This window comes from Oncorhynchus tshawytscha, linkage group LG02, assembly GCF_018296145.1.
Source record: "Oncorhynchus tshawytscha isolate Ot180627B linkage group LG02, Otsh_v2.0, whole genome shotgun sequence".
NCBI lineage: Eukaryota > Metazoa > Chordata > Actinopteri > Salmoniformes > Salmonidae > Oncorhynchus > Oncorhynchus tshawytscha.
In genome coordinates, this window is record NC_056430.1 from 45,333,793 (window position 1) to 45,359,193 (window position 25,401).

Consider the following 25,401-nt stretch of genomic DNA (forward strand, 5'->3'; position numbering starts at 1 on the left):
TGTAATCTACCCAAGGTGTCTGTCCTTCACTGGGATTAGTAAACCTCTCTAATCTCATTGTCTGTCTTGTCCATTTGGCTTCCACCCCCATCTCTCTGAACCACCGCTTTATCTGTCTCAGAATAGAACATAACGCAACTCCAGCGGCTTTGTCCTTCTTGGAGTTAATCTGTAGGGTAAGGGTATCCCTAATTACTCTGCTCTGATGCATTTAGCATCATCCATCCAGTTCTACTTCACACAAACACATGGCCATTCATTCACACTCGAGCACACTAAACACAATCTCAGGCCACATTTTACATTTACCACAGTCTAATAAAGTGTGGTGTTTATTAGACAGGGTATTAAATCGACTGAGTTATTTCACTTTACCACTCTCCAGTCTCAATGCCATCAGAGTACGAGAGCATCTACCACATAAAGCACATGATAAATAGGACTGATAGATTAGCTGTGAAGCTGGGCATTTTGGGAGATACGAGGTGAATCGAAGGGTTGCTTCAAAAAACAGTAAAAACCAGGACATTTTAGACAGCCGCAATATAATAGTAATGTCATATTTGCTGACGTTGTTATACATGAGTGTGCATACATTTTTGGATGGGTGGCCCGCCCTAGAGGGAATTGAACCCAGGATCCTGGTGTTGCAAGGACTATGCTCTGTCAACTGAGCCACTCAAGACAAAAATGGTAGCAACTCCACTTAGTGTCCCTTAGTCCTCGTCGTCATCATCATCACCACCACAGTCTTTGCGTAAGTCACCAAAGATGAATTCTGATCCTGTGATGCGGCGATACATATCCTTGATGTCCTCACACTCCATCTCAAAGTGTGTCGTGGCATCATAGGAGCGAGACACAAAGATCTGAAAAAGGGAGACAGGATCACAATGAACAAAACCCAGAGACTCCACAATTTATAATCCTGGTACAAACCAATGGCCAAGAAATATGAACACATGTTTGTATATTACAGTGCATTCAGTCAGTAGCCTCAACTGGGACTCGAACCCAGATCCAGCGACTGTAATCCCAACACCTCAGCCATTACACCAAGTGAACTGAACTGAATCTCAGTGAGGACGTTAGTTGTGTGGTTGACCCTTACTTGACTGTTCCTTCCATCGTCAATGGGGACCATCATGTTGCTGATAGAAACAAATCTGTAGACCAATCACATTCAGTCTTTAGTGAACTGTTTTTGTATGTATGAAATTAGCCTTGCATCATTACAATAGACAAATGGCTTTGGTTGTAAAAGTCTGCAGTGGGTTGTGTGGAACTTACTTCTGCTGAATGGGCTCTAGTAGTTCTAACCCAGGCTGCACTTCCTTCTCTGGGTTACTGGTCTCTACAGTGGTGCTCACCATTGCAATATACATCCCCTCTGATGCCACATTGTGAGCGTAGGACACCATACATACATAGATATCTGAAAAACAAAGAGGGTCCATTTTCGATTCATCCCAAGGCTAAAATACTGCAATCATATTTTCCCTGTTTGGTATATGGGGTCCTAGGCCTTTGTCTAACTTCTTGTGTATATCTGATCTATCTGTGATGTCATACCTGATTTCCTGTGGACTTGTGTTTGAGGGATAATGATTTGACAGGAGTTGGCATCATGGGTGTTTTTGATTGGATGATTCAGTAAACAGATGACCCGAATGACCCGGCCCACCTTCTTCACCCGGTTGGGCACGTAGCTGGGGTCACAGATCAGCTGTTTACAGCGGAACAGCTACACAAAGAGGAAGCGAAAGAAGACAGAAAGATTAGGTCCAACTACTAATTCACGACACTGATATTCAGCCCATGTTCCGGTTCATGCTCTACCATTTCTCATTCATTCATTCCCTCTTCAACTCTCTCGCTCTCTCTTGTCCACTCTCTACTTCACCAGCCACTCACCGCTCCCTCAGATTTCACTGCTACCACTTTGCCCTTGTCCATCACAATCTCCTCCACTCCCCTGTTTAACATGTAGGATCCTCCATGCACTGCACTTAACCTGAGACAGACAGGAATAGTAAGGGTTTACATTGCGGCCATGTTCAATACCATAACAAAAACTTGAAGTTAATGTATTTATGCATTCTTGAGTACCTTTACGAGTCTGTTATGTTACCTGGCAAAGCCCTGAGGTAATTCCCCTAGCCCATACAGTGGATAGAGGTACGGACTGAAGTTATACCGAGCCAGAGACTCAGAATACAGCTTGATCCGTCTGATGGTCTGGATGCACGGCTGGTCCAAGTAACTGTGAAGACAGGGACACAACCATTGAGATAGGTGTGTGTGTGTCCGTCTTTCTGACTGTCTGTGTAATATTTGTACTGACTCGTCACTGCGGTACAGGGCCATGGCGTGACCAGTGAACTCCATGATGTCTGGTCCCAGGTCAAAGTGGCGGAACAGCTCCCTCATGCTGGTCCTGTTGGGGTCCATGTCCTGGTAGGTCCGCGGGTCTCTCTCCTCAAAGTTCAGAAGGAACAGAAGAAGCTTCCTGAACCTGCGCTTGTCAAACATCCCCATCAGATCTGAAACACAGCACCATGTTACAACCACTGTTTGAGACCTTGAATGATTGTATGTATTTGAAATCAAGTTAATCAATTTGTCATGTCCATGAATTTCAGTTGGCTTTGATTGTTATGTGGCAATCCTTTGTATAGAATCAATAATTCGGAAACACAGGATTTGTAAGTTACAAATATTGTTTATTTTGATGGGTATGCGTTACCTGAAGCTAGGGCTTCTGCCTCAGTTGAAGGGACCTTGTGGACTTTACCAGCCCTGTACACATAGCTGCCCTCCACCACCTTAAAGTCCAGATACCGAGTTACCTTGGTGTACACCAGCATTTTAACCAGCTGACCTGAACAAACACACAAACACAGGTTAAAACAATATGAATGAACTCTGACCTTGACACAGTTAAACACATTCACATTCATATTTAGACGTATGAAGACAAGACAGATGTACATAATATTAACCATAGTCCTCACCACTGGCAAGTAGAAATTTGGGAACAAGGTCCACATTCCAGTCCCTCCCACGTCCCATTGGCTTAGCTGGACATGGAACCTGAAACCTCTTATATAGCTACAAAATACATTCACTCTCATTAACACTATACAATAACCCTCCAGTGCCTTGTATGTTTGTGTGTTTGTGCATGCATTCATACAAACCTCTTCTAGGGAGGAGATAGAGGCACTCTCTCCACCATAGTAAGGGTTGCGGTCAATGTGAAGGACCTTCTTCCCACCCACTGACATCAAGCCAGAGAGAATACATTCCTGAGGGAGATAGAGTCAGAGCTATTCATATCCAGAGCAATTAGGGTTAGGTGCCTTGCTCAGGGGCACATCAACTGATTTCTCACCTTGTTGGCTCTGGGATTCAAACCAGTAACTTTGTGGTTACTGGCCCATTGCTCTTAACCGCTAGGCTACCTGCGCTCCAGTAGACAGGTAAATGATGATGATAATTCCTTAGACAGCCTGCAAGGCTTTGAACGTTCCTCGAGAGCCCAGGGATCACCTGTGTGCTTGTGTGTTTGTGTGCGTGTGTGTGTGTTTGTATGTGTGTGTAGGTTAATTAATTCATGAATACACATTTATCACACTTGATATTATAGAAAATACACATGAAACACATAGCATTGAACTGAAGTAAAATATTATATTTTAAAGAAATGTGATCACTAGTGGTAGGTATTATATTTAATCATTATTAGTTTGTCCATGGTACCATAAATATACAATATTTTGTGAAAGTCTACACACACCCCTCTTCACATTTTGGGATTGCATTTTATGTTTTTCCTACAGATCTATAACACCTACTCCACATTTTAAAGTGTCAGAAAGTTATAGACTATTTTCCAAATTAATTAAAAAATATATTAATGGAGATGTCTCGATTGCCTAGGTCCTCACACCCCAGGGTTAATATTTGGGGCAAGCACATTTGGCAACCATTACAGCTGTGAAACATTTTGAATAAGATCCTACCAACATTACACAACTCTTAGGGCAACATGTATACGTTGTTTTTGTCAAAATTGCTTAAACTCTGTAAATTTGGTTGAGAATGTGGAGTGAATTCAGTGTTGTTGATCCATTTGTATTTTCAAGTTTTGTGGTGGCAGCATCGTGTTAATGTTATGCTTGTCACCGGCAGGGACTGGGGAGTTTGTTAGAATTAAAATAAATATGAAAAGAGCAAAGCCCAGGTAATAGAGTTGTATGGTTCTGCGGGAGAATTATACAAATTCAAATTCCAAAGACACACCAGAATGACTTTCCAAGAGGTGTTCGAAGAGTGTTTCTGACTGGTCCAGTCTCAGTCCTGATTTAAATCTGCTTGAAGAATCAGAGACAAGGTTTGAATATTGCTGTCCATAAAAGATTCCCAGACAAATTTACTTAGCTTGAGCAATTTTGACAAAAACAATAGATGGTATGTCCACGAGCCATTTGTTCAAAGTAAGTGCTACTTTCAACATCTATACATTGTGTCATCAGCACTCACACTCCAGAAACATCCACATATGTATTTAGTACAGGGATAGATAGGTGTTGGGCCACCACAAGCATATACTCTACTGTCTATTGGACTATTGAAGGGATGCAATACCATTCTTCCACTAGAAATGCCACAATTTGGTGTTTTGTTGATGGTGGTGGAAACGCTGTCTCAGGCGCCGCTCCAGAATCTCCAATAAATGTTCAATTTGGTTGAGATTTAGTGGTGCACATGCCAGCCTGGTCTCAGACTAGACGTAACATAGTAAATGTAAATCCTAATCTGGGACACTCAAATTAGTATGATATGTTACGTTTGGTATGGTTACATAAGACAAAAGGTTACTTACGGCAATCATTAAAGTAGGGTAGTTGGTCGGGGTGGATGGATAGGCGTATAACTTGAACATCTAGCAACCCAAAGGTTGCATGTTCAAATATCGCCATGGGCTACTTTAGCCCTTTAGCAACTTTGCAGCTACTTGCTACTTTCAGCTACTTTGCAACTACTTAGTATGTTAGCTAACCCTTCCCCTAACCCCAACCTTAACCCTTTAACCTAACATTAACACCTAACCCCAAGCCTAGCTAATGTTAGCCACAACCAATTGGAATTTGTAACATATATGTTTTGCAGATTTGTAACATTTTGTACGAATTGCAATTCGTAACATAATGTATGAAATGGATGATGGACATCCACAAATGAATACATACCATATGAAACATACCATACTAATTGGAGTGTACAGGATTCACATTTACTATGTTATGTCTACCTCTGAGTCCAGGTTGCCTTTGAGACCCCTCTTTCAAAGTTACTGAGATCTCTTATTCTAGCCATGGTAGCCAAAATAATGGGCCACAGGGCATTTTTAGACATTACCCTAAGCATGATGGGATGTTAATTGCTCATCTAAATCATAAAACCACACATATGTGGAAGCACCTGCTTTCAATGTACTTTGTATACCCAGTTTACCTGTGTTTCCTTTATTTTGGGAGCTACCTGTATGTTGCCCAAGGAGTTGTGCAAGGTTGGTAGAATCTTTGTTTCACTTTGAAAATGTGAAGTCGGTTGTGTAGATTGTAGGATTTAAAAAAAATTTAATCCTTTTTAGATTTAATTTTAAGGCAGCAAATGTGAAGTCTGTGCAAGGGGTGTGTAGACTTTCACTAGCGACTGTATATAATAATACTGTTCTATCACAGGAGGTTGGTGGCATCTTAATTGGGGAGGACAGGCTGGTGGTAATGGCTGGAGCGGAATCAGTGGAATGGTATCAAATACATCAAACACGTGGTTTGATGCCATTCCATTTGTGCTGTTCCAGCCATTATTATGAGCTGTCCTCCCCTCAACAGCCTCCACTGTGTACTATGTACCTTATCTCTAAATTCTCTGACTTCTGTTTCTTTATTATTTCATGCTGATAGAATTCACTGTGATTCTTCTATACTCAAATTCGGACAAAAACCTGGCAAGTACAGTAGTCCATGATACATTAATCAATGATACACATTAACACCATGAAAAACATTAAGACTCTTTAAAAAAATGTCCCTACATATGAATAAATTGCCACGCGTACGATTGTAAGTGTTTTTTTATAGTATTAAGTCTTTATGGTATCTTTATTGGGTAGTTCAGAGAACAGAACTAAATATGTGTGAGGGAATGTGAGTTTCTCTTACCTTCAGTCCTGTACCCAACACTATGATATCAAACTCCTGCATGGTGACTGATCAGTGCCCAGGGCCAAGTCCCTCTGCTACTACTGAGCACCAGTATGGATAAGTATGGCTGTGTGTGTGATTCACTCTCTCCATCTACACCTCATTATCATGTCTTCTCCGTCATGATAATCCTCTCAAGCGTCACAGACACGACAAGTAATTAGACAGGCACTGAACTTTATCTCTGTGTGTCTCAATAATAAATCACCAAAATCAATGGAATCATGTTCAAATTCAAATCATATTCCATGACATGCCCAAACCTGTTATTTAATATAATTTCTTGCTACAAATATTTGACACATAAACTCCAAGCTTTTAAACAACTGAATATACTCTGTTCTGCAGTTCAACAGCAACGTACAGTAAAAAACACAACAACAAAAAATATATCAGCTGAAGAACGTTCAAGTCTAAATATAAAAAAATAATCTGCGTTCCTTTTGTGGAGACACAAATTGTAAAAACTCCCTGAATCAATTAAGCTTGGTTAAGCATTGAAATGTAGTGGTATAACCTCAGTCCAGTGAAAGTATAGATAGATCCTCTCTGTAAATGTGTGTTTGTAAGTGGTGAGGCACTTGTTGTTTTGAACAGGATCAGTGTTACATCTGAGCCTGCCACGCTCTCTAGTGCTCATCCTGTGTCTCCCTAACCTGCCGCCACTCCCCCAGTGCTCTCTCCCTCTTTCTCTGTCTCTCTCTCGCTCTCTCTGTGTGTGTGTGTGTGTGTGTGTGTGTGTGTGTGTGTGTGTGTGTGTGTGTGTGTGTGTGTGTGTGTGTGTGTGTGTGTGTGTGTGTGTGTGTGTGTGTGTGTGCGTGTGCGTGTGTGTGTGTTTAAAATATATGTCAAACAAAAACCAATGATTGCAAAGTTAAACAAATAATACAACTCTATGTACAATGACTACTTTGAACCATTTCCACTAAAGATTTTACAAAAACACATTTACTTGAAGAACTGTGCAGATGCAAAGTTTGGTAACAGAATATCAGTTTGTGCCTTCATTCTTATCAGGACTGGAAAATGGTCCAATTTACACACTTCTCAATAGAACATCCCTAGTCATCCCTACTACCTCTGATCTGGCGGACTCACTAAACACACATGCTTCATTTGTAAATGATGTCTGGGTGTTGGAGTGTGCCCCTGGCTATCAGTAAATTACAAAAAAATAACAAGAAATTTGTGACACCTGGTTTGCTTAACATAGAAATTTGAAATGATGTATACTTTTAGCAATTACATTTACTTTCTTTAAGTATATTTAAAACCAAATACTTTCAGACTTTCACTCAAGTAGTATTTACTGGGTGACTTTCACCTTTACTTGAGTCATTTTCTATTATGGTGTCTTTACTTTTACTCAAGTATGAAAATTGGGTACTTTTTCCACCACTGACAACAGGCACAATAACTAAGTCGTTCTTCTCAACGTTGCCAGAATTCCCACGGGGATCCACTTTTATCAGTACATTTGTAAAAGCCTAAACATTATGAAACTTCTAATCGACATTCTCTCATAGACCTCCGTACAAAAAAAGGCTTTATCTCAAGCGGACAGATTGGGCGGGGCCATCATGACAGCATGCCTTCATTTCCCAGCATCCCCAAGAAAATACGGCAAATGTCCTTTTACCTCACGAAACGCGTATTTCAAGTTCTTGTTTTATTGTGTTGAGGTCTCTTGCTTGACCGATTGAGTATCCGCGGGCAGCTAATGCTTGCAAGTCTATTTTGAATCAAGGACGTAAATAGCCAACTGCAAACTTCTTTAACTTCATCACTTTGCTGATACACGGTTGGGCGTGGACAATGTCGGCTCCAACAGTAAGTTTTATTTCTTTATTAACCTTACCATAGCCAGCCTTGCCATTTGTCAGTGCAATTTCGTGCATTTTATCAGTCATTCTGATATTCATTTTCATCCAGCTACACAGCCCTAAAAGTGAGTAGTGATGGACAGGCGGTTCAGGACGGTTCAGGACAATTCACGACAGTTGAAAATAAAATATTTTTGATTATGGAAAATGTCAGCGGTTTGGATGGTATAATGATTCTTTAAACTTGCTTGTTTCTTCACATAAACTGAAATTAGGCGAATTATTGGAACGTTAGCAACCAGGAAATGGCGGAGCGATATCTGCATAGTGCATATTTCAAATGCTTTTGGGAAACCGGGCCCTGCATATTTCTTCTGTCCTTCTCACAGTTAGCGGCAGAACATGACCAGCACACGCGGACAACCAGCCGTTCCAAGCCCGGCTTCCTGGAGCGTCTGAGTGAAACCGCAGGGGGAACAGTTACTGGTGTTGTACTGTTCGCCCTCTCCTTTTACGTCCTCTTCACCAATGAGGCGAGTAGTTTCAAACAGTGTGTGTAGCAGCACAGTTTAAGTGTTTATGTCAGTGGACATTTCTAGAATATTGCATAATTGAAACGAAAGATGTCTGGAATATGACAATTACATGGGGTGGCACATTTCAAATAAACCATTTATTTGAGTTGTGTGCAGTGTGTGTATAATAGGCTATTTGCCAGGTATAGGCCTCCAGTAGTCCAACAGTTGGTTTCCCACACAGGGAAGGGCCCTGAGAACGGCTACCTCCCTGGATGAGGGTCTCTCTCAGGTGGTGTCCCTGCACCTGTACTCCAGCCCACTGGACCATAACAACAACCATCTGGTTCACCTGACAGGCGCACTGCGCACCTTACAGGTATAGGCCTACAATACTTACCACACTGCATTACTATTCCCCTTACCAGTCTCATCACCAGGCCCAAATTCTATAAAAGGTGCTGTTTCAACTGAGCGCTGCTGTTACTCTTGGGTAATAATAAACCAATCTAGGCCTACCACTTACTATTCAGTTCTCCTACTTCTCAAATGCTTTACAGAAGTGTTCCCTTAAGCCTCTTTCTGATCTGTCATGTCTTTGACTGGGCCCATATCCACAAAGCATTCCAGAGTATGTGCTGCTGATCTAGGATCTGTCCATATATTCTTATTTATTATGATCTACAAGATCAGCACTCCTACTCTGTCACTTTGTGGATATGATCCCTGATCTTAACCTGTTATCACGTCCTCCTCCCATCCCTCCCCTCTCTAGCCTCTCCATGACCCAAACTACAGAGTGGCGGTGCAGGCGGTGAAGCTGAAGAGACAGGTGGAGATGTACCAGTGGGTGGAGTACAGCGAGAGCAGGTGAGTCAGGGTCTTATGATCTGGTAGGTACAGTGCATTCAGAAATTATTCCTACCCCATTGACTTATTTCACATTAGGTTGTGTTACAGCCTGAATTCAAAATGGATTAAATAAATTAAAAATGCACGCATCTACACATCATACCCCATTGTGTAGGCAGATAGCCTAGTGGTTAGAGCCTTGGGCCAGTAACCAAAAGGTTGCTGGATCAAATCCTCGAGCTGACAAGGTAAAAATCTGTCGTTCTGCCCCAGAGCAAGGCAGTTAACCCACTGTTACCCTGGCGTCAAAGATGTGGATGTTGATTATGGCAGCCCCCCGCACCTCTCTGATTGAGGGGGTTGGGTTAAATGCGGAAGACACATTTCAGTTGAAGGCATTCAGTTGTACAACTGACTAGATATACCCTTTCCCTAATGACAAAGTGAAAACATAATTTTAGAAATGTTGGCAAATGTATTAAAAATTAAATATCTCATTTACATCCCTGAATTAATACATGTTAGAATCACCTTTGGCAGTGATTGCAGCAGTGAGTCTTTGAGTAAGTCTATAATAAGAGTTTTGATAACTGGATTGTACAATATTTGCACATTATGCTTTTTAATATTTTTCAAGCTCTGTCAAGTTAGCCATTTTCAAGTCTCGCTATAGCTTTTGAAGGCAATTTTATTTGTATTGCTATATTTTTTGGGCAACTTTAACTAAGACATTCAGTAACATTCCATGTCGACTTGATAAGCAACTCCAGTGTATATTTGGCTTGGTGTTTTAGGTTATTGTCCTGCTGAAAGGCGAATTTGTCTCCCAGTGTCTGTTGGAAACTGAACCAGGTTTTCCTTTAGGATTTTGCCTGTGCTTAGCTCTGTTCCATTTTATGTTTATCCTAAAAAATCCCTTGCCTATTACAAGCAGACCCATAACATGATGCAGCCAGCACCATGCTTGGAAATATGAAGAGTGGTACTCAGTGATGTTGGATTTGCTCCAAACATAACCCTTTATTCAGGATTTCAAGTTCATTTCTTTGCCACATTCTTTGCAGTTTCACTTTAGTGTCTTATTGCAAACAGGATGCATGTTTTGTAATACTTTTATACTGTACAGGCTTCCTTTTCACTCTGTCATTAAGGTTAGTATTGTGGAGTAACTAGAATGTTATTGATCCATCCACAGTTTTCCCCTATCACAGCCATTCAACTCTTAACTGTTTTAAAGACACCATTGGAGTTATGGTGAAATCGCTGAGTGGTTTCTTTCTTCTCCGGCAACTGAGTTAGGAAGGACACCTGTATCTTTGTAGTGACTGGGTGTTTTGATTCACCATCAACAGTGTAGTTAATAACCTCCCCATGCTTCAAAGGGATATTCAATCTCTGCTTTTTCATTTTTACCCATCAACCAATAGGTGCCCTTCTTTGCGAGGCATTGGAAAACCTCCCTGGTCTTTGTGATTGAATTTGTTAGAAATTCACTGCACGACTGAAGGACTTTACAGTTCATTTTATGTGTGGAGTACAGCGGTGAGTTAGTCATTCAAATATCATGTTAAACACTATTATTGCACACAATGAGTCCATGCAACTTATGTGAGTTAAGCATATTTTTACTCCTTAACTTATTGAGGCTTGCCATAACAAAGGGATTGAACACTTATTTACTCAAGACATTTCAGTTTCTTTAATTTGTGAAAATGTATAAAAACATAATTCCACTTTGACATTATGGGTTATTTTGTTTAGGTCTGTGACACAATCTCAATTTCCACAAAGTGTGGAAAAAGTCAAGGGGTGTGAATACTTTCTGAAGGCACTGTATGTAGGGTTGGACTAACTGGTGGACAGGACTATGATAATGTAACCTTGTGCGTACAATTATTTATTTTAATTTTATTTCACCTTTATTTAACCAGGCAGGCCAGTTGAGAACAAGTTCTCATTTACAACTGCGACCTGACCAAGATAAAGCAAAGCAGTGCAACACAAAACAACAATGCAGAGTTACACATGGAATAAACAAACATACAGTCAATAACACAATAGAAAAGACTATATACAGTGTATGCAAATGAAGTAAGATTAGGGAGATAAGGCAATAAATAGGCCGTAGTGGTGAAATAATTACAATTTAGCAATTAAACACTGGAGTGATAGATGTGCAAGTAGAGATACTGGGGTGCAAAGGAGCAAAAAGAAATAAATAACAATATGAGGTAGTTGTGTGGGCAATTTACAGATGGGCTATGTATAGGTGCAATGATCTGTAAGCTACTTTGACAGCTGATGCTTAAAGTTCGTGAGGGAGATATGAGTCTCCAGCTTCAGTGATTTTTGCAATTTGTTCCAGTCTTTGGCAGCAGAGAACTGGAAGGAAATGTGGCCAAAGGAGGAATTGGCTTTGGGGGTGACCAGTGAACTATACCTGCTGGAGCGCGTACTACGGGTGGGTGCTGCTATGGAGAGCTGAGATAAGGCGGTGCTTTACCTAGCAAAGACCTATAGATGACCTGGAGCCAGTGGGTTTGGCGACGAATATGAAGTGAGGGCGAGATCATACAGGTCGCAGTGGTGGGTAGTTTATCAGGCTTTCGTGACTCAACGAATGGCACTGTGATAGACTGCATCCAATTTGATGAGTAGAGTGTTGGAGGCTATTTTGTAAATGACATCGCCAAAGTCAAGGATCGGCAGGATGGTCAGATTTACGAGGCTATGTTTGGCAGCATGAGTGAAGCAGGCTTTGTTGCGAAATGGGAAGCTGATTTTTTTTTTTAAATTTAATTTTGGTTTGGCGATGCCTAATGCGAGTACAAAAGGAGAGTTTACAGTCTAACCAGACACCTAGAATATGTGGACAACTACAAATACCTAAGTCAGAACCGTCCAGATTAGTGATGCTAGTCGGGTGGGCAGGTGCGGGCAGCGATCGGTTGAAGAGCATGCATTTAGTGTTACTTGCATTTTAAGAGCAGTTGGAGGACACGGAAGGAGAGTTATGGCATTGAAGCTCATCTGGAGGTTTGTTAAGTGTCCAAAGAAGGGCCAGAGGTATACAGAATGGTGTCGTCTGCGTAGAGGTGGATCAGAGAATCACCAGCAGCAAGAGCGACATCATTGATGTATACAGAGAAAAGAGTCGGCCCGAGAATTGTACCCTGTGGCACCCCCATAGACTGCCAGAGGTCCGGACAACAGGCCCTCTGATTTGACACACTGAACTCTGTCTGAGAAGTAGTTGGTGGACCAGGCGAGGCAGTCATTTGAGAAACCAAGGCTGTCGAGTCTGCCAATAAGAATGTGGTGATTGACAGAGTCGAATGCGTTGGCCAGGTCGACGAATATGGCTGTGCAGTATTGTATATTATCGATGGCGGTTATGATATCGTTTAGGACCTTGAGCGTGGCTGAGGTGCACTCGTGACCAGCTCGGAAACCAGATTGCATAGCGGAGATGGTATGGTGGAATTCGAAATGATCGGTGATCTGTTTAACTTGGCTTTCGAAGACCTTAGAAAGGCAGGGTAGGATAGATATAGGCCTGTATCAGTTTAGGTTTAGTGTCTCACCCTTTGATGAGGGGGATGACTGCGGCAGCTTTCCAATCTTTAGGGATCAGTCAGTCAGTCACTCATCAGTTACCTGTTACTGACGGATCTCTTTTTACCAACCTTCACTGGGTATGTTCACATGCACACAATAATTTGATTATTGTCAATATTCAGATTAAAGGTAATAGTTTGATTAAAACCTTTACATGCTTTGCAAGGAACAATTTCCCTAATAATCCTGTTAACATGGACACACTTGAAATCAGGCTACGTGCTGGGACTTTGATAAATGCTGAAAATCGGCAATCACACAGCGACCATTATTTTTGTGAAGCCTGTTAGATTCTGAGTTCGGACATATAGAGTTTGTATGTGAAAACTATTTTGAAGATGCATATGTGTTCAGACCACTTGTTATGTTACAGCCTTATTCTAAAATTGATTAAATAATTTTTTTTCGATCTACACACAATACCCCATAATGACAAAGTGAAAACAGGTTTTTAGATTTTTTTTGCAAATGTTTAAAAATAAACATACTTTATTTATATATGTTTTCAGACCCTTTGCTATGACTTGAAATTGAGCTCCAGTGCATCCTTGTTTCAATTGATCGTCCTTGAGATGTTCCTACAACTTGATTGGAGACAACCTGGGGTAAATTCAATTGATTGGACATGATTTTGGGAAGGCACACACCTGTCTATGTAGGTCCCACAGTTGACACTAAATGTCAGCAAAAATCAAGCCATGAGGTCGAAGGAATTGTCCGTAGCGCTCCGAGATGACAGGATTGTGTCGCGGCACAGATCTGGGGAAGGGTACCAAAAAATGTCTGCAGCATTGAAGGTCCCCAAGAACAGAGTGGCCTCCATCATTCTTAGTAGGAAGAATTTTGGAACCATCAACCCAATTCCTGGAACTGTCCGCCCAGCCAAACTGATCAATCAGGGGAGAAGGTCCTTGGTCAGGGAGGTGACCAAGAACACGATAAATTTGATGTTTCAGTTTGACATTTTTAACACATTCGCTAAAAATTATGAACCTGTTTTTGTTTTGTCATTATAGGGTATTGTGTGTAGATTTGAGAAGTGGGGGGAAACAATTTAATATTAGAGCAAGGCTGTAACGTATCAAAATGTGGAAAAAGTCCAGAGGTCTGAATACTTCCCGACTGCACTGTACTTTCAGATTTTCCAAAACTCACTTCACTTGCGCAAAAGAGTGGGAGGCTCGTTAGTCTGGTGCTAACACATGCACAGGTCAAATATACTCTTGGGGTTCACATTTCCTAATCATTTAAAAGATTACTTAAAGTCCAGGTGCTTTAATCAGCATATGCTTACTTCAATTATGACCTGACGCAGAGTAAGGTGTTTACATGACTCTGCCTATTGCCGTAATCAGTTTTAATATTGAATTATTAGTATGCCTGTAAACACTCATTTTGTCTTTGCTGAACTGGTTTTCAGGCACATGCAATTTTTTTTGTTCGTTCACTCACTACTTAACAGCCGATTTAAAAAAAAAAAAAAGTTATTTTCTTTTTAAAAATATTTTATATATATATATATATATATACACACACACGAAAAATATGTTCTCAAGACAAGGGTGGTTCTCAGGACGCATGGGAAATTGAAAAAGAAGTACAATATTAATGAGAAGGCAGCTGGGGAGAAAGAGATATATATTTTTTTTAAGGAATCCATAGCTCGTACTCATTCAGAATTAATACCGTGGTTGGGTTTTGGCAGCTACATGTGTTAGATGTGTATATTTGAATTTGTAACCTGCTAGTGACCATTCCTCAGAGACTATGACGAAGATGGAGAGTCCAAGACTGAGACTACGTACAACTACAGTAAGTACAGACCAGTGGAAGATGGCTCATAATAATGGCTGGAACGGCGTGCGTGAAATGGCAAACGCATGGAAACCAGCCATTACCCATGAGCCCGTCCTCCAATTAAGGTACCACCAACCTCCTGTGGTACACAGTGAAGTACTATAATAAGGGAAGTACTATAAACACGACAACGTGTTTCAAATTTATCCTAACTCTTTCTTCAGATTCAGAGTGGAAGGCAGAGCTTATCAACAGCAGGAACTTTGATAAAGAGATTGGTCACATCAACCCGAGGTACTCCAATTATTTTGTCCTCTGTCTCATTTCTTTCTGTCTCACTCATTCTTAGTCACAACTACAGCCGGTATGATGTTGATAAACTGGTACAGAGGTATTTGGTCATCTCTGTACCTGACATGCTGTTTTTTTTGTGTTTTTTTTTAACAGTGCCATGGCAGTGGAGAGTGTAACAGTGGTGGCTTCTGATGTTCAGGTTGGACCTTTCTCGCTCTCCAAAGGTATCTACAGGCTAGCAGCTCCATTGCTTGTCTAACAACCTTTTTGAATTGTATCCCAGTAATATTCTTAATGATTGGTTAATTGATGAATTCGTTTTATTTTCTCCTGAGGATTGGTGGATCAGATTGAGAACTTCCAGACATTGAGTCTGAAGGGACTCCCCGCCCCTGATTCTGACTCCTTTCTCACGGTGGATGAGGACTACTTCTACCACACCCAACACCCCCGCAGACCAGAGGTGAGTGTCACTCTCAACACAATGGCTGTGTTTAAACAGGCAGCCCAATTGGGATATTCCCCCCCCCCCACTCATGTCAAAATGCCAAATCAGATCTTTTCAGAGCTGTTCTGATTGGTCAAAAGACCAATTAGTGGGGGAAAAAAGATCAGAAAATGGCTGGCTGCATTTAGACAGGCAATCTCTTACACTCAAACAAAGCTTTTCTAACGATGGCTCACTACGCAAACATAGCTTTTTACAATGACTTGCATGCACAAATGTATAGCTTTTTACAGACTCACCAACACAAACCTACAGTTTTTCACACAATAACTCACCTTCATAAACCTATAGCTTTTCACATAAAGGCTGGTATGCACAGGCTCATGACACTCATCCATTCTATTCACTTGTATCCATTCTATTCAAAAATTTGGTGATTTGTTTGCTTGTGTTTAGGTGGGAGATGTGCGTGTGAGCTTCTCCTATGCAGGACTCAGTGGGGAAGGGACCTACCCTGGGCCAGCCCAGACAGTGAGTACATAGAGCTCAGGCGCTTTATACTGATCTCAGGTTGGTCAGCTTGTAGATTGCTGTTGTCAACTTGTGAAATTTCCATCTCCCAATAGAGAAGTTATTTTCAACTCTATCAGTCATTATTTAGCATCAATCACTGTACTAAATGCTGCCCCCATGTACCCCTTGTCATTGTATATACTATATAAGTCCATAATCTTCTTCAAATGAGCTGTCAGTGGAACACCTCTTGTCATCAACTGATTGCTAACTGGAGTACTGTAACTGATCTGAGAGCCTGGTGTCCCACAGGTCAGTGTTGTGGCCATGCAGAGTTATGACACCCTGAAGCCCTTTAGGACCAAATCAGGAGACACACTGGAGATCATTTATCTGGAGGAGCTCACTGCTGAGGTGTTTTTTTGTTTGTTTGAAGGATGTGACTTTTCCTGATTACTTCTGACAATATCCTCTATTCATCCATCACTGAAATGTACCTACACTGAATCATGTCTTGATTTTTCTATGCTGCCTTGATCACATCCCTGTTGGTTTTGTTTGTAGGAAGTGTTTGAGAGGGAGCATAATAACAATGCTATGCTGACCTGGGCTCTCAGGGCTGGAGGCTGGTTACTCATGTTCCTTGGCATTAGTTTGATGATCCGCATCATCCACACACTAGGTAACACACAGTATTGGTTAACTCCAATACCTCATTTTACTTTTCCTAAGCATAGACCATGTGGTTACGTTCCACTCAAATGAACTGCTCTGCATGCATGTCAGTGTCTCTTAACTCGTGTATTTTGTTATCCAGTGGATTGGATCCCTATTCTTCGAGAGCTGATCAGCGTGGGGCTGAAGCTCTTCGCCCTGTGTATTTCATGCTCCCTCTCCCTGCTCACCATCGCCTCTGGCTGGATCTTCTACCGCCCCCTAGTGGCTGTGGGGCTAATCGCCATGGCTGTGATTCCAGTCGTCATCGCCCGCTCTCGCGCCCCGGCCAAGAAACACCAATGATGTTTAACGCTTTGAACTGAACGAGCCTCGTCATCAGCTCTCCAATCCTTGCAGAACAATCATTTGAGATCCATTGTCTTGTCACCTCACCAAGTAGTCCCTTAGCTCTTTGACAGACCCCTCAGGAATTTAGATGTGGTTAATCTAAGAAAAGTGCAGAACAATGTTACATAAGACAAATACATTTGCACATTATTGAACAAGTTTAGCAATAATACCAAAGACTTTAGAAGGGATATTTAAGCATGTAAGGCATTTGATTGTATACTGCTTATGAATGAGTGTTACAAAATGTTAAATAAAATGTGCGTTAAGTTGTCCACCCTCTGTGCTGAAAACTTAATATGGGTAGATAATGGAAGCAGAACTCATTGTTCTTGTGACACAGATAATGATACTGTGGTGACCTTAAACCAATACATAGCCACCTTTTTCAAGATGCTCACACATCATGGTGTAACGGTCAAGGTGTTTCTTTGAGTCGCTGGATCAAGGGAAGGCTACATTAGTGTTAGAAGTAGGATGGTACCCATGTAAGGTCAGTCTCCTGAAGGAAGGGGTAATGAAGTACTCGGAACCTTTGCTGGACCTGAGGTTAGAGTCCACACCCCCAATACAGTATCTCAAGTTAGCTTCTTACAAACATGTAGTTTATTACACAGACATTTGTGTGCGCATATGAATAGATGCACATAGGGCTTTATATGAAGCACATTTATTTAAAAAATGTTAAGCCTGTATGTGCATAACAAACACAAAATTATCAAGCCTTTGGATCAGTGTATGGGTACCCCACCCTGATTGGCTATGGAGACATTCCTCAGTTCAGTGGGTGGGGCTCAAGCACTTAATTGGCAGGTATGACAATAGGTTGATATGGCAGATTCACTCATGTACAAAAAAAAAGCTTTCCCATAACCCCATTGAATACTGACAAAAACATGACTCACTTTAAGACAAATTAAAAGCATTACACCTTTAGTAGAAAATGGGGAGCACAGTCTTTTGTGGGGCAGAGGGAGAATAGATCTAATTTCTTCTGCCTTGCCCCCAGTAGGAGGCAGAGTCCCTCATGCCTCCCTTTACAGTAGGAGGCATTTATTTCTCTGCTTCCCCCGCCGGGCCTGTAGCGCCGCCCTGGTGGCCATCTCAAACACTTCCCTCACGCCATCCTTGGTCTTTGCAGAGCACTCCATGTAGCCGAAGGCACTGATCCGGTTCGCCATGTCACGTCCCTCCTCTGGCTTCACAGGCTCCTGTTGTGGGGTGGGGGAAAATTAGGCGTGTGTTTTCCTACATTATCAGGTCCCCAATGTCCCCCCCAAAAAGGTCATAAAATAATTACTTTTCTAAAATGTCCTTAATTTGTTAATTCTGACTTAAGTCCTATTTTAAACTTAAAGCTACATGTATCCTTTTGGGTGACCTGACCATATTCATATAGAAATGTGAGTCTAAGAAGTGATAGATCTGTTCTGTGTGTGCTACTTCTATGCTTCTTACTTTTGGTTTTGTACACCAGCTTCAAACAGTCTGCTTTTCAAATTCATCCCAAAGGTGTTCGATGGGGTTGAGGACAGGGCTCTGTATGGACCTTGCTTTGTGCACGGGGCATTGTCATGCGAAACAGGAAAGGGCCTGCCACAAAGCTGGAAGCACAGAATAGTCTAAAATGTAATCGTATGTTGTAGCGTTACAATTTCCCTTCACTGGAACTAAGGGGCCTAGCCTGAGCCATGAAAAACAGCCCCAGACTATTATGCCTCCTCCACAAAAACTTTACAGTTGGCACAATGCATTCTGGCAGGTAGCGTTAACCTGGCATCCACCAAATCTAGATTCGTCCGTCAGACTGCCAGATGGTGAAGCGTGATTCGTCACTTCAGAGAATCAGTTTCCACTGCTCCAGAGTTTAATGGCAGTAAACTTTGCATCACTCCAGCAGACGCTTGGCGATCTTAGTCTTGAACACCCATTTCATGAAGCTCACAACTAAGTTATTTTGCGGACGATGCTTCCAGAGGCAGTTTAACTCTGTAGTTAGTGTTGCAACCGAGGACAGCAGACTTTTACGTGCTTCAGCACACGGTTTTGCCGTTCTGTGAGCTTGTGTGGCCTACCACTTCATAGCTGAGCCGTTGTTGCTCTTAGACGATTCCACTTAATAACAGCACTTGTTGAACGGGACAGCTCTAGCAGGGCAGAAATTTGACAAACTGACTTGTTGGAAAGGTGGCATCCCATGACAGTGCCATGTTGAAAGTCTTTGAGCTCTTCAGTAAGGCCATTCTACTGCCAATGTTTATCTATGGAGATTGCATGCCTGTGTGCTCGATTTTATACACCTGTCAGCAATGGGTGTGACTGAAATGATCGAATCCACTAATTTAAAAGGGTGTCCACATACTTTTGAATATATAGTGTATATGTGATTGTATACAAATGCAAGCAAGGTTTGAAATTATTATGCTTTAGTCATATTTTTGTTCAGTTAAGCAACAAATTATTTGAAATTATGTTCCAGCCCCCTGACCATCCGCTCAAGAAAAGATAGGCTTGCAGCTGAATCTATTTGATGATCCCAGCCCTACACAACTAAGGTGAGTTTGTCTTCTTTTCTTAGAATTGTTCTCAACAAGTCAATATAACCTACAGGTGAAATTTGCTGTTATACTCAATGGCAACATGGTCTGGGTAAAGGCGCAACTGTTTTCTAGATGTCTGGCTTTTTTTCAGACTCGGGATAGGTCAGACTGGATTTGAATTCAAGCCTGATGACAACTGTAGTGTGTGTGTGTGTAACTGACTGTACCTGCTTCATCTTGGCTAGCTCTCTGCGGGTGTGCTCGTCGTTACGCAGGTCCTTTTTGTTGCCCACTAGGATGATGGGAACGTTAGGGCAGAAGTGTTTGACCTCTGGAGTCCATTTCTCTGGGATGTTTTCTACACAGGAGAGAAGGGCAGAAATTAAGAGAATACTAATCAAGGCTGTCCAGGTACAATTCCTCTTATTGTGTGTGTGTGTGCCTTACAAGTCTGTCAAAGCTCTGTCACCAAAACAAGGGCCCGTGTCACAAAACAGAATCTCCATGCATGTGTATATACAGTTGAAGTCAGAAGTTAACATGCACTTAGGTTGGAGTCATTAAAACTTGTTTTTCAACCACTCCACACATTTCTTGTTAACAAACTAGTTTTGGCAAGTCGGTTAAGACATCTACTTTGTGCATGACACAAGTTATTTTTCCAACAATTGTTTAAACAAGTGAAATAATCTCACAATTCCAGTGGGTCAGAAGTTTACATACACTAAGTTGACTGCCTTTAAACAGCTTGGAAAATTCCAGAAAATTGTCATGCCTTTAGAAGCTACTAATAGGCTAATTGACATCGTTTGAGTCATTTGGAGGTGTACCTGTGGATGTATTTCAAGGACTACCTTCAAACTCAGTGCTTCTATGCTTGACATCATGGAAAAATCCAAAGAAATCAGCCAAGACCTCAAACATTGTGGACCTCCACAAGTCTGGTTCATCCTTGGGAGCAATTTACCGGTACCACATTCATCTGTACAAACAATAGTACGCAAGTATACACACCATGGGACCACGCAGCCGTCATACCGCTCAGGAAGGGCTCTGTCTCCTAGAGATTAATGTACTTTGAGTGAAAAGTGCAAATCAATCTCAGAACAGCAAAGGACCTTGTGACGATGCTGGAGGAAGCAGGTACAAAAGTATCTATACCCACAGTAAAACGAGTCCTATATTGACATAAGCTGAAAGGCCGCTCAGCAAGGAAGAAGCCATTGCTCCAAAACCGCCATAAAAAAAGCCAGACTACGGTTTGCAACTGCACATGGGGACAGAGATTGTACTTTTGAGATATGTTCTCTGGTCTGATGAAACAAAAATAGAACTGTTTGGCCATCGTTATGTTTGGAGGAAAAAGGGGGAGGCTTGCAAGCTGAAGAACACCATCCCAACCGTGAAGCACAGGGGTGGAAGCATCATGTTGTGGGGGTGCTTTGCTGAAGGAGGTTCTGGTGCTCTTCACAAAATAGATGGCATCATGAGGGAAATCGTGTGGATATATTGAAGCAACATCTCAAGACATCAGTCAGGAAGTTGAAGCTTGGTCGCAAATGGGTCTTCCAAATGGACAATGACCCCAAACATACTTCCAAAGTTGTGGCAAAATGGCTTAAGGACAACAAAGTCAAGGTATTGGAGTGGCCATCACAAAGCCCTGACCTCAATTCTATTGAAGATTTGTGGGCAGAACTGAAAAAGCGTGTGCGAGCAAGGAGGCCTAGAAACCGGATTCAGTTACACCAGCTCTGTCAGGAGGAATGGGCCAAAATTCACCCAACTTATTGTGGGAAGCTTGTGGAAGGCTACTCGAAACATTTGACCCAAATTAAACAATTTAAAGGCAATGCTACCAAATACTAATTGAGTGTATGTAAACTTCTGACCCACTGGGAATGTGATGAAATAAATAAAAGCTGAAATAAATCAGTATTATTCTGACATTTCATATTCTTAAAATAAAGTGGGGATCTTAACTGACCTAAGACAGGGAATTTTTTACTAGGACTAAATGTCAGGAATTGTGAAAAACTGAGTTTAAATGCATTTGGCTAAGGTGTATGTAAACTTTCGAGTTCAACTGGATCTGCGTGTTGCGGCATTAAATACTCACCCAAACTGTCAGGGCTATCGATGGAGAAGCACATGAGGATGACATCTGTATCTGGGTAAGATAGGGGGCGGAGCCTATCATAGTCCTCCTGGCCTGCTGTATCCCATAGTGCCAACTCAACCTGCCATAGGATTTCAAGAGACATCAGCCAACTGTGCTCAACTTACCAGTTACAGCTGATACAGTGTACGTGACCTACTTGAAAAGGCATGATGCCGAATGGCCAACCTAACATTTCATTATTGATGGAGTCCGCAACATGACATCATTACACTGCATTGAGAAATCAAATTACTATCTGCCAACACTGTCTGCCACTATTGGCAATGTATGTAAGCCTTGAGGGAGGATGCAAATTGGGAGGAGGCAATGGCAGATGTGAATTCTGTTGATTGTCCTACAGGTTGAAAAAACAAAGGGAGGGAACATTTCACCTGTTTGCTGTCGACCTCAATGTCAGCGACATAGTTCTCGAAGACAGTGGGCACGTAGACCTCGGGGAACTGGTCTTTACTGAAGACGATGAGCAGACACGTCTTCCCACATGCGCCATCTCCCACTATGACCAGCTTCTTTCGGATGGCTGCCATGACTGGACAAATGATAGAGAACATTGAGAGACGGGCATAAATACATTGCAGGTCAAAGAGTTGGAGCATGGATGGTACTGACAACAGATTTCAAGTTCTGCATGGGCCACAGATTACGTAGTTTAGGTGTCTCCAACCCTGTTCCTGGAGAGCTAACCTCCCGTAGGTTTTCACCCCAACACCAATTGTAACTAACCTGATTCAGCTTATCAACCTGCTAATTATTAGAATCAGGTGCGCTAGATGAGGGTTGAAATGAACACCTATAGGACAGTAGATCTCCAGGAACAGGATTTGAGAGCCATACAGTTGATAATTAGGATTTGTTGTTAGATGTAGCAAATGGTGGAACTGTCCTTCGAAAATAAATCCTTGTTAAAAGCCTAGCTCTCTCACTTCAAAATATTATACTTTTTTTTTTTAATCACTGATTAATTCATATGATTGGGAAAACTCTCCTGCAAGATTTGTGAATCCTGAAACCAAGCCATAGTTGTGTCTTGTCATGAAACCACTTAGTTAACATTTCAGTCATAGAATATTATTTAAATTTAGCCAGAACATAACGTTCGTAGCTAGCTATCTACCCCCTGACTAGTAAACAACTTTGAAGAAGTTAACGTTAGTTTGATTAGCCACAATATGATGATGAATTCAGCTAGACAACCAACAAATGGTGTTTTTGACTTGTTAATTGTTTACTCTGTGTAACTCTGTGTTGTCTGTTCACACTGCTATGCTTTATCTTGGCCAGGTCGCAGTTGTAAATGAGAACTTGTTCTCAACTATCCTACCTGGTTAAATAAAGGTTAAATAAAAAATTAAATAAATAAAAAACATACCCAGCTAGCTAACTTGGCTAGGATAGTTAGTTAGCAACTTTAATTTTGTATTGTGCTAGTTTAGCTAACGTTAACTATGTATAGCTAGCTGGTCAACAAATGTGTGATGAATAATTCCTGCGGACCATATCTGATAGTACAGGGCACGAATACCACGTAAACAACAGAACTAACTATTTGAATCAGGTAATCAAAAATAACTGATTTGCTAACGTTAACCTAGCAAGCCATTAGAGGCGGAAGTGATGGGGTGGCTAAAGGAGGAAAATACATGTATATAGCGATACCGGATTAACTAGCTAGCTTTTAATGCAGTTATATTACTGCAATATTGGTTAATGAGTTATGTTGGTTAGATAATTAGCCTTACCTGACCAATATGTAGCTAGATTGTTGTTTTCTGGATAATGTCTCGGCCTCAGGCTTGACTTGCTAGCTCTGTCCCAACCTTATTTGAGGGGGTGCACTGAAACAGACACCTATGTGAACTAGCCACAATAAGGATTATCCACAATAGTGGAATTTGCAGGTTGCATTTAAAATAAAAGTCCCTCATTGAAAGTGATACAAATGGATACAAATATTGGAATCATGCCATATTTGGACTAGATCATGCTAAACAAGTTTGGAATGTCATATAAATTCAACAAAAGACAATAGTTAATTTGACAACAACAAATGAGTTGAAATCATGTTGCATTGCTTTTTCAAGCAGAAATTTGCATCCTGTAGCTCTAACTCCAAAACGTTTTGGGACACTGTAAAAGTCCATGGAGAACAAGAGCACCCCCCCCAATCCAGATCGCAGATATTTTGAAAGAGCTGCAAAACCTGGACCCGTACTAAGCAGCTGGGCTAGACAATCTGGACCCTCTCTTTCTAAAGTTATCCACCGCCATTGTTGCAAACCCTATTACCAGTCTCTTCAACCTCTCTTTCGTTTAGTCCGAGATCCCTAAAGATTGGAAAGCTGCTGCAGTCATCCCCCTCTTCAAAGGGGGTGACACTCTAGACCCAAACTGTTACAGATCTATATCCATCCTGCCCTGCCTTTCTAAAGTCTTTGAAAGCCAAGTTAACAAACAGATCACCGACCATTTCGAATCCCACCGTACCTTCTCCACTGTGCAATCCGGTTTCCGAGCTGGTCACGGGTGCACCTCAGCCACGCTCAAGGTACTAAACGATATCATAACCGCCATCGCTAAATGACAGTACTGTTCAGCCGTCTTCATCGACCTGGCCAAGGCTTTCGACTCTGTCAATCACTGTATTCTTATCGGCAGACTCAATAGCCTTGGTTTGACAAATGACTGCCTCGCCTGGTTCACCAACAGGGCCTGTTGTCCGGTCCTCTGGCAGTCTCTATGGGGGTACCACAGGGTTCAATTCTCGGGACTATTATTTTCTCTGTATATATCAACGATATCGCTCTTGCTGCGGGCAATTCCCTGATCCATCTCTACGCAGACGACATCATTCTGTATGCATCTGGCCCTTCTTTGGACACTGTTAACTAACCTCCAAACGAGCTTCACTCATGCCGCCAAACTTACCCTAGTAAAACTGACTATCCTACCGATCCTCGACTTCGGCGATGTCATCTACAAAATAGCTTCCAATACTCTACTCAGCAAATTGGATGCAGTCTATCACAGTGCCATCCGTTTTGTCACCAAAGCGCCTTATACCACCCACCACTGCGACCTGTATGCTCTAGTCGGTTGGTCCTCGCTACATATTCATCGCCAGACCCACTGGCTCCAGGTTATCTATAAGTCTATGCTAGGTAAAGCTCCGCCTTATCTCAGCTCACTGGTCACGATAACAACACCCACCCGTAGCATGCGCCCTAGCAGGTATATCTCACTGGTCATCCCCAAAGCCAACATCTCCTTTGGCCGCCTTTCCTTACAGTTCTCTGCTGCCAGTGACTAGAATGAATTGCAAAAATTGCTGAAGCTGGAGACTTACATTTCCCTCACTAACTTTAAACATCAGCTATCTGAGCAGCTAACCGATCGCTGCAGCTGTACATCGTCCATCTGCAAATAGCCCACCCAATCTACCTACCTCATCCCCATATTGTTTTTATTTACTTTGCTGCTCT

The 25,401-nt window shown here is 41.8% G+C and overlaps 3 protein-coding genes across 3 annotated transcripts; 1 reads left to right on the top strand and 2 right to left on the bottom strand.

The window, feature by feature from the left end:
* Positions 1 to 297: 297 nt before the first annotated feature.
* zgc:112334 (uncharacterized protein LOC619199 homolog) lies at positions 298 to 6,358 on the bottom strand. The gene is made up of 11 exons (XM_024412691.2): positions 6,234 to 6,358; positions 3,201 to 3,308; positions 3,015 to 3,111; positions 2,747 to 2,881; positions 2,345 to 2,543; positions 2,132 to 2,263; positions 1,915 to 2,014; positions 1,573 to 1,744; positions 1,291 to 1,435; positions 1,112 to 1,166; positions 298 to 869 (listed from the first exon to the last, which is right to left on the bottom strand). Exons 1-11 carry the CDS (start codon positions 6,273 to 6,275, stop codon positions 717 to 719), a joined length of 1,338 nt encoding a protein of 445 aa, XP_024268459.1. The 5' UTR covers positions 6,276 to 6,358; the 3' UTR covers positions 298 to 716.
* A 1,497-nt stretch (positions 6,359 to 7,855) lies between these two features.
* On the top strand, positions 7,856 to 17,475 carry LOC112244889 (transmembrane protein 43). The gene is made up of 12 exons (XM_024412751.2): positions 7,856 to 8,105; positions 8,488 to 8,631; positions 8,858 to 8,992; positions 9,389 to 9,483; positions 14,846 to 14,895; positions 15,105 to 15,174; positions 15,328 to 15,398; positions 15,510 to 15,637; positions 16,079 to 16,153; positions 16,448 to 16,549; positions 16,700 to 16,817; positions 16,953 to 17,475. Exons 1-12 carry the CDS (start codon positions 8,091 to 8,093, stop codon positions 17,153 to 17,155), a joined length of 1,206 nt encoding a protein of 401 aa, XP_024268519.1. The 5' UTR covers positions 7,856 to 8,090; the 3' UTR covers positions 17,156 to 17,475.
* Positions 17,476 to 17,783: 308 nt separating this feature from the next.
* LOC112244890 (transforming protein RhoA) lies at positions 17,784 to 23,798 on the bottom strand. The gene is made up of 5 exons (XM_024412752.2): positions 23,662 to 23,798; positions 22,294 to 22,451; positions 21,860 to 21,980; positions 19,968 to 20,098; positions 17,784 to 18,411 (listed from the first exon to the last, which is right to left on the bottom strand). The coding sequence occupies exons 2-5, from the start codon at positions 22,447 to 22,449 to the stop codon at positions 18,238 to 18,240; spliced, it is 582 nt and encodes a 193-aa protein (XP_024268520.1). The 5' UTR covers positions 22,450 to 22,451; positions 23,662 to 23,798; the 3' UTR covers positions 17,784 to 18,237.
* Between the last annotated feature and the right edge of the window lie 1,603 nt (positions 23,799 to 25,401).